The sequence below is a fragment of the Oncorhynchus gorbuscha genome, unplaced genomic scaffold (assembly GCF_021184085.1).
Source record: "Oncorhynchus gorbuscha isolate QuinsamMale2020 ecotype Even-year unplaced genomic scaffold, OgorEven_v1.0 Un_scaffold_11621, whole genome shotgun sequence".
NCBI classification, from domain to species: domain Eukaryota; kingdom Metazoa; phylum Chordata; class Actinopteri; order Salmoniformes; family Salmonidae; genus Oncorhynchus; species Oncorhynchus gorbuscha.
Window position 1 is genome coordinate 17 of NW_025754140.1, and position 9,555 is coordinate 9,571.

The 9,555-nt window shown below is 44.4% G+C and overlaps 1 protein-coding gene across 1 annotated transcript; it reads left to right on the forward strand.

Moving 5' to 3' along the window:
- Positions 1-306: 306 nt before the first annotated feature.
- Positions 307-5,969, forward strand: LOC124030447 (protein furry homolog; the record flags this gene model as incomplete). Its single annotated transcript, XM_046341788.1, has 3 exons — positions 307-415; positions 4,946-5,032; positions 5,788-5,969. Coding segments are annotated over 3 exons (378 nt in total), but the record flags the coding sequence as incomplete, so codon positions are not given.
- Between the last annotated feature and the right edge of the window lie 3,586 nt (positions 5,970-9,555).

The window sequence follows — 9,555 nt, forward strand, 5'->3', positions numbered from 1 at the left end:
CTATTTTTCTCTCTATTTCTCTTTCTATTTCTCTCTCTCTCCCTCTGTATCTCTCTCTCAACCCCTTCTCCCTCCCTCCCCTCTCTCTCTCTCTCTTTCTCTCTCTCTCTCTCTCTCTCTCTCTCTCTCTCTCTCTCTCTCTCTCTCTCTCTCTCTCTCTCTCTCTCTCTGTCACTTTCTTGCGCTTTCTCCTCTCTCTCTCTCTCCTCACTCTCACTTTCTCACCCCCTCCTCTCCCCCTCTCTCTGTCTCTCTCTTGCTCTCTCTCTCTTTCTCCCTTCCTCCTCTCTCTCTCGTTCTCTCTAGTCGTCTGACGTCCATCACCACCACTCTGTTCCCTAAGGGCAGTCGTAGTGTCGTACCCAGAGACATGCCACTCAACATCTTTGTCAAGATCATACAATTTATAGCCCAGGTGTGTATTAAGGACATACAACAAACAAACCAGATGGAAAATATCCAGATTGTGTTCAAATATGACTCTGAACAGACAGAAATATCATTATTCACAATACTACACCAGAGAGCATCGTTTACTTCCAGATTACCAGTAGCTTCTAGGTTTTTATTACAAACACTTACAGTCTGGGAAGGCCACAATTTGAACAGAATTCATGCCAAATATAGAGCAGGTTGTTGCTGTTCTATATTTGAAGGATTTTGGAAAATATAACCTTGGCACTTTGACTGTTAAACTCATGGGTACACCAGCAATGACTGTCAGTCCTGATTTAAACGGGAGCTGCACTCTATGGACTCTATTTCTATGGTTTGTCAATGACTGTCAGTCCTGATATAAACGGGAGCTGCACTCTATGGACTCTATTTCTATGGTTTGTCAATGACTGTCAGTCCTGATTTAAACGGGAGCTGCACTCTATGGACTCTATTTCTATGGTTTGTCAATGACTGTCAGTCCTGCTTTGAACGGGAGCTGCACTCTATGGACTCTATTTCTATGGTTTGTCACAGCTGTCAGTTTGCTTTTCAGAAATGTCTAAACGTTATTTATTTATCCGTTATTTTACCAGGTAAGTTGACTGAGAACACGTTCTCTTTTACAGCAACGAACTGGGGAATAGTTACAGGGGAGAGGAGGGGGATGAATGAGCCAATTGTAAACTGGGGATTATTAGGTGACCGTGATGGTTTGAGGGCCAGATTGAGAACTTAGCCAGGACACTGGGGTTAACACCCCTACTCTTACGATAAGTGCCATGGGATCTTTAATGACCTCAGAGAGTCAGGACACCCGTTTAACGTCCTATCCGAAAGACGGCAGAGGAAAGAGTGCCTCCTACTGGCCCTCCAACACCACTTCCAGCATCATCTGGTCTCCCATCCAGGGACTGACCAGGACCAACCCTGTTTAGACCAGAGGAAAGAGTGCCTCCTACTGGCCCTCCAACACCACTTTCAGCATCTGGTCTCCCCATCCAGGGACTGACCAGGACCAACCCTGTTTAGACCAGAGGAAAAGAGTGACTCCTGCCAGCCCTCCAACACCACTTCCAGCATCTGGTCTCCCATCCAGGGACTGACCAGGACCAACCCTGGTTAGACCAGAGGAAAAGAGTGCCTCCCTACTGGCCCCTCCAACACCACTTCCAGCAGCATCTGGTCTCCCATCAGGGACTGACCAGGACCAACCCTGTTTAGACCAGAGGGAAAGGAGTGCCTCCTACTGGCCCTCCAACACCACTTCCAGCAGCATCTGGTCTCCCATCCAGGGACTGACCAGGACCAGCCCTGTTTTAGACCAGAGGAAGAGTGCCTCCCTACTGGCCCTCCAGCACCACTTTCAGCGGCATCTGGTCTCCCATCCAGGGACTGACCAGGACCAGCCCTGTTTAGACCAGAGGAAAGAGTGCCTCCTACTGGCCTCCAACACCACTTTCAGCAGCATCTGGTCTCCCATCAGGGACTGACCAGGACCAACCCTGTTTAGACCAGAGGGAAAGAGTGACTCTACTGGCCCTCCAACACCACTTCCAGCAGCATCTGGTCTCCCATCCCAGGGACTGACCAGGACCAGCCCTGTTTTCAGACAAGCCAGCAGGAAAGGGTGGTGTGCTCACTGCCCTATAGCCTCTGGTCAGAAGTAGTGGACTATATAGGGTGCCATTTGGGACAAGCCAGCAGTGGTATGAAGGGTGGTGTGCTCACTGCCCTATAGCCTCTGGTCAGAAGTAGTGGACTATATAGGGTGCCATTTGGGACAAGCCAGCAGTGGTATGAAGGGTGGTATGCTCACTGCCCTATAGCCTCTGGTCAGAAGTAGTGGACTATATAGGGTGCCATTTGGGACAAGCCAGCAGTGGTATGAAGGGTGGTATGCTCACTGCCCTATAGCCTCTGGTCAGAAGTAGTGGACTATATAGGGTGCCATTTGGGACAAGCCAGCAGTGGTATGAAGGGTGGTATGCTCACTGCCCTATAGCCTCTGGTCAGAAGTAGTGGACTATATAGGGTGCCATTTGGGACAAGCCAGCAGTGGTATGAAGGGTGGTATGCTCACTGCCCTATAGCCTCTGGTCAGAAGTAGTGGACTATATAGGGTGACATTTGGGACAAGCCAGCAGTGGTATGAAGGGTGGTATGCTCACTGCCCTATAGCCTCTGGTCAGAAGTAGTGGACTATATAGGGTGACATTTGGGACAAGCCAGCAGTGGTATGAAGGGTGGTATGCTCACTGCCCTATAGCCTCTGGTCAGAAGTAGTGGACTATATAGGGTGACATTTGGGACAAGCCAGCAGTGGTATGAAGGGTGGTATGCTCACTGCCCTATAGCCTCTGGTCAGAAGTAGTGGACTATATAGGGTGCCATTTGGGACAAGCCAGCAGTGGTATGAAGGGTGGTATGCTGCTGACAAATACAAAGGCCTTTAAAGGGCGAAGGTGAGCTACAGAAGGTCTACGGTTTGGAAAGCAAAGGCCTTTAAAGGGCGAAGGTGAGCTACAGAAGGTCTACGGTTTGGAAAGCAAAGGCCTTTAAAGGGCGAAGGTGAGCTACAGAAGGTCTACGGTTTGGAAAGCAAAGGCCTTTAAAGGGCGAAGGTGAGCTACAGAAGGTCTACGGTTTGGAAAGCAAACGCCTTTAAAGGGCGAAGGTGAGCTACAGAAGGTCTACGGTTTGGAAAGCAAACGCCTACTTCTGAAAAGAGAAGACTGATCTGTCTGAAGATGAGAAGCAACTTTTGTTCATTTGAAATAATATACCACAGTCAGCTTTAATTTGAGAGTATTTCATCGGGTAAAAATCATTTAGAAATTACAGCACGTATTGTACATAGTCACCCCATTTTAGGGGACCAAAAGTATGGGGACCAATTCACTTATATGTGTATTAAGATAGTCAAACGTTTAGTATAATTGGGTCCATATTCCTAACATGCAATGACTACATCAAGCTTGTGACTCTACAAACTGGTTGGATGCATTTTCTGTTTGTTTTGTTGTTGTTGTTGTTGTTGTTTTTTCAGATTAATTTGTGCCCAACAGAAATGAAGGGTGAATGATGTATTGTGTCATTTTGGAGTCACTTTTATTGTCAATAAGAAAATAATATGTTTTTGAACATATTCAATGTGGATGCTAAATTAATACGGATAATCCTGAATGAATCGTGAATAATGACAGACACACAACCCCCCCCCCCAAGTGCTAACCTCCCTGTTATTTGGGATATGATATATATCCCAACCCCCCAGTGCTAAACCTCCCCTGTTATTTGGGATATGATATATATCAACCCCCAGTGCTAAACCTCCCCTGTTATTTGGGATATGAGTATATATCAACCCCCCAGTGCTGACCTCCTGTTATTTGGGATATGATATTTGCAATGGTGAGAGGCTAGAATGTCTTGTCTGTATGACTGACAATCTGCACTAACCTCATAGTCATTTAAGTCTCCTTCAAAACAGCCTGTAACTAATTATAAAAACACTATTGCTTGTTTTTGGATGTGTAGCATATATTCAAAACATTGTAACCCTTGTTTTTTTGTTGGTTTTTAACTTTCTAAAACAATAATTGTCCACCTCACGGTTCATCTGTCAGGATTTCAGCACTAAATACATCTACTGTGTCTACTACTACTGTGTCTACTACTGCTGTGTCTACTACTGCTACTGTCATCTACTACTACTACTGTGTCTACTACTACTGTGTCTACTACTACTACTGTGTCTACTACTACTGTGTCTACTACTACTACTGTGTGATACTACTACTGTGTCTGCTGTCTACTACTACTGTGTCTACTACTACTGTGTCTACTACTACTGTGTCACTGTGTCTACTACTACTGTCTACTACTACTACTGCTGTCTACTACTACTGTGTCTACTACTACTACTGTGTCTACTACTACTGTGTCTACTACTACTACTGGGTCTACTACTACTGTGTCTGCTACTACTACTGTGTCTACTACTACTGTGTCTACCTACTACTACTGTGTCTACTACTACTACTGGGTCACTACTACTACTACTACTGTGTCTACTACTACTACTGTGTCTACTACTACTGTGTCTACTACTACTACTGTGTCTACTACTACTCTTTACACTGTGTCTGCTACTACTACTGTGTCTGCTGTACAGATGTTAATAAGTAGAAGAAGTAATATTTATATCATTTTCAGGCCAAGTATAAATAAATTCCCCATGTGTGGAAATCCTTAAAACGGCCCATGGCTATGCACACACACACACACACACACACACGCACGCACGCACGCACGCACGCACGCGCGCGCGCGCACGCACACACACACACACACACACACACACACACACACACACACACACACACACACACACACACACACACACACACACACACACACACACACACACACACACACACCCCTCTGTCTCCTAACAGTACTCTATAATATATAATATTAATCCTCTTCTCCTCCTCTCTCTCTTCAGGAAAGACTCGATTTTGCCATGAAGGAGATCATCTTTGACCTGCTGTGTGTCGGGAAGCCTGCCAAAGCGTTCAGTCTCAACCCAGAGGTAACACATTGGCAAGCAGGTCGGGGCCCCTACAGCTCAGGTCTACTTCAGACATGTCATAAGCCATGGGACAATTATTTTATTTTTAAATTACAGGAAAGTGGCTTTAAAGCTGCAATATGTATGATTTTGGGTGACCTGACCAAATTCACTTAGAAATGTAAGTTATAGATCTGTCATTCTCATTGAAAGCATGTCTAAGAAGTGGTAGTAAATATGTTCTATTTACGCTATTTCTAGGCCTACTGTTATTAACTTTTCAGTTTTGTACACCAGCTTCAAATAGCTGAAAATATACTGTTTGGGGTTATTTAAAATATATTCCACAGTGGTTTAGATGGTAAAATTATTCTCTACTTGCTTGTTTTGTCACATAAACTGAAATTAGGTGAACTTTTTAAATTTTAGCAAACAGGAAATGGCGGAGCGATTTCTGCATTTCTGCGAAACGGCAAAATGTTCTTTCACCCTCTTGGCAAAATGTGTAGAATAGCATTGAGATTAGCTTTAAAACAGCAACATTTTCTCTGCCCCATGGCAACATGTGTAGAAGTTCAAGTAGATAGCTATTTTCCTTAAAAAAACGGTTTTCCTTGTTCGGACCTTGCAGAGAGGAGCCTCGCTAACTACACTAAACCACTGACCTGATTCCTATAGCAGAAGGCTGGGGAGCCTCAAATGTATACTAATACTGTGTGTGTGTGTGTGTGTGTGTGTGTGTGTTGTGCGTGTGTGTGTGTGTTGGGTCTCCGTAGCGTATGAACATAGGTCTGAGGGCCTTCCTGGTCATAGCTGATGCCCTGCAGCAGAAGGATGGGGAGCCTCCCATGCCCAACACTGGAGCCACTCTGCCCTCTGGAAACTCTCTGAAGAAGAAGAAGACTTACCTCAGCAAGACGCTCACTGAGGACGAAGCCCAACTCATAGGTGTGTGTGCGTTTGTGTGTGTGTGCAGCTTGTGGGTGTGTGTGTGTGTGCAGCTTGAGGGTGTGTGTGTGTGTGCAGCTTGTGGGTGTGTGTGTGTGTATTTGCCCCATGAAGTGGCACTAGAGACGCTCTCCCACTAGTGATGGGGGGGATCGATACAGTTACATATCGCAATAATATTTTATATTATATTATGTCGATACTTTGTCTCCAAGTATCAATTTGTAAAAATAATATATTGTTTTATTTCTTTCTGTTGCTAGATAGTGTTAGCTAGCGCTAATCAGCTGTACCTGCTTCAAAACTCTGGTATTTTTCATCCTATAGCTTGTTCTCCATCTTTTTTTAAAATAGTGAGCCAACATGTTTTCAGGACTTTTATTGTCGGGACTGATCAAAACCTATTTTCCCATGTTCTCTCGCAGCAGACATGTAGTGAGCAATATGTTTGGAACTTCAAATCACAATAAAATCACAGTATCGTATCACAACACATATAGAATCTTGAGAATCACAATACATATAGAATCTTGAGAATCACAATACATATAGAATCTTGAGAATCACTATACATATAGAATCTTGAGAATCACAATACATATAGAATCTTGAGAATCACAATACATTTAGAATCTTGAGAATCAAAATACATATAGAATCTTGAGAATCACAATACATATAGAATCTCGAGAATCACAATACATTTAGAATCTTGAGAATCACAATACATTTAGAATCTTGAGAATCACAATACATATAGAATCTTGAGAATCACAATACATTTAGAATCTTGAGAATCACAATACATATAGAATCTTGAGAATCACAATACATTTAGAATCTTGAGAATCAAAATACATATAGAATCTTGAGAATCACAATACATATAGAATCTTGAGAATCACAATACATATAGAATCTTGAGAATCACAATACATTTAGAATCTTGAGAATCACAATACATTTAGAATCTTGAGAATCACAATACATATAGAATCTTGAGAATCACAATACATATAGAATCTTGAGAATCACAATACATTTAGAATCTTGAGAATCACAATACATATAGAATCTTGAGAATCACAATACATTTAGAATCTTGAGAATCACAATACATATAGAATCTTGAGAATCACAATACATTTAGAATCTTGAGAATCACAATACATATAGAATCTTGAGAATCACTATACATATAGAATCTTGAGAATCACAATACATATAGAATCTTGAGAATCACAATACATTTAGAATCTTGAGAATCAAAATACATATAGAATCTTGAGAATCACAATACATATAGAATCTTGAGAATCACAATACATATAGAATCTTGAGAATCACAATACATATAGAATCTTGAGAATGAGGACTATCGCAGTACATATCGTATTGGCACCGACAGGGCCTTCAGAAAGTATTCACACATTCTTGACCTTTTCCACATCTTGTTGTGTTACAGCCTGAATATAAAATGGAATGAATAGAGATTTTGTTTTCTTCGTCACTGTCCTACACACAATACCCCATAATATCAAAGTGGAATTATGTTTTTAGAAATGTTTACATCATTAATAAAAAATGTAAAGCTGAAATGTCTTGTCAGTAACTATTCAACACCTTTGTTATGACAAGCCTAAATACGTTCAGTATTTAGTAAACATGTGCTTAAAACTCCCTAAGGTCAATGTCCAGGCCTATCTGGGGTCTATGTCTATCTGGGGTCCATGTCTATCTGGGGTCCATGTCTATCTGGGGTCCATGTCTATCTGGGGTCCATGTCTATCTGGGGTCCATGTCTATCTGGGGTCCATGTCTATCTGGGGTCCATGTCTATCTGTGGTCTATGTCTATCTGGGGTCCATGTCTATCTGGGGTCCATGTCTATCTGGGGTCCATGTCTATCTGGGGTCCATGTCTATCTGGGGTCCATGTCGATCTGGGGTCCATGTCTATCTGGGGTCCATGTCTATCTGGGGTCCATGTCTATCTGGGGTCCATGTCTATCTGGGGTCTGGGGTCCATGTCTATCTGGGGTCCATGTCTATCTGGGGTCCATGTCTATCTGGGGTCCATGTCTATCTGGGGTCCATGTCTATCTGGGGTCCATGTCTATCTGGGGTCCATGTCTATCTGGGGTCCATGTCTATCTGTGGTCCATGTCTATCTGGGGTCCATGTCTATCTGGGGTCCATGTCTATCTGGGGTCCATGTCTATCTGGGGTCCATGTCTATCTGGGGTCCATGTCTATCTGGGGTCCATGTCTATCTGGGGTCCATGTCTATCTGGGGTCCATGTCTATCTGGGGTCCATGTCTATCTGTGGTCTATGTCTATCTGGGGTCCATGTCTATCTGGGGTCCATGTCTATCTGGGGTCCATGTCTATCTGGGGTCCATGTCTATCTGGGGTCTATGTCTATCTGGGGTCCATGTCTATCTGGGGTCCATGTCTATCTGGGGTCCATGTCTATCTGGGGTCCATGTCTATCTGGGGTCCATGTCTATCTGGGGTCCATGTCTATCTGGGGTCCATGTCTATCTGGGGTCTATGTCTATCTGGGGTCCATGTCTATCTGGGGTCCATGTCTATCTGGGGTCCATGTCTATCTGGGGTCCATGTCTATCTGGGGTCCATGTCTATCTGGGGTCTATGTCTATCTGGGGTCTATGTCTATCTGGGGTCCATGTCTATCTGGGGTCCATGTCTATCTGGGGTCCATGTCTATCTGGGGTCCATGTCTATCTGGGGTCCATGTCTATCTGGGGTCCATGTCTATCTGGGGTCTGGGGTCCATGTCTATCTGTGGTCTATGTCTATCTGGGGTCCATGTCTATCTGGGGTCCATGTCTATCTGGGGTCCATGTCTATCTGGGGTCCATGTCTATCTGGGGTCCATGTCTATCTGGGGTCCATGTCTATCTGGGGTCCATGTCTATCTGGGGTCTGGGGTCCATGTCTATCTGTGGTCTATGTCTATCTGGGGTCCATGTCTATCTGGGGTCCATGTCTATCTGGGGTCCATGTCTATCTGGGGTCCATGTCTATCTGGGGTCCATGTCTATCTGGGGTCCATGTCTATCTGGGGTCTATGTCTATCTGGGGTCCATGTCTATCTGGGGTCCATGTCTATCTGGGGTCCATGTCTATCTGGGGTCCATGTCTATCTGGGGTCCATGTCTATCTGGGGTCCATGTCTATCTGGGGTCCATGTCTATCTGGGGTCCATGTCTATCTGGGGGTCCATGTCTATCTGGGGTCCATGTCTATCTGGGGTCCATGTCTATCTGGGGTCCATGTCTATCTGGGGTCCATGTCTATCTGGGGTCTTCCATGTCTATCTGGGGTCCATGTCTATCTGGGGTCCATGTCTGGGTCCATGTCTATCTGGGGTCCATGTCTATCTGGGGTCCATGTCTATCTGGGGTCCATGTCTGGGGTCCATGTCCTCTGGGGTCCATGTCTATCTGGGGGGTCCATGTCTAGTCTGGGGTCCATGTCTATCTGGGGTCCATGTCTATCTGGGGTCCATGTCTATCTGGGGTCCATGTCTATCTGGGGTCCATGTCTATCTGGGGTCCATGTCTATCTGG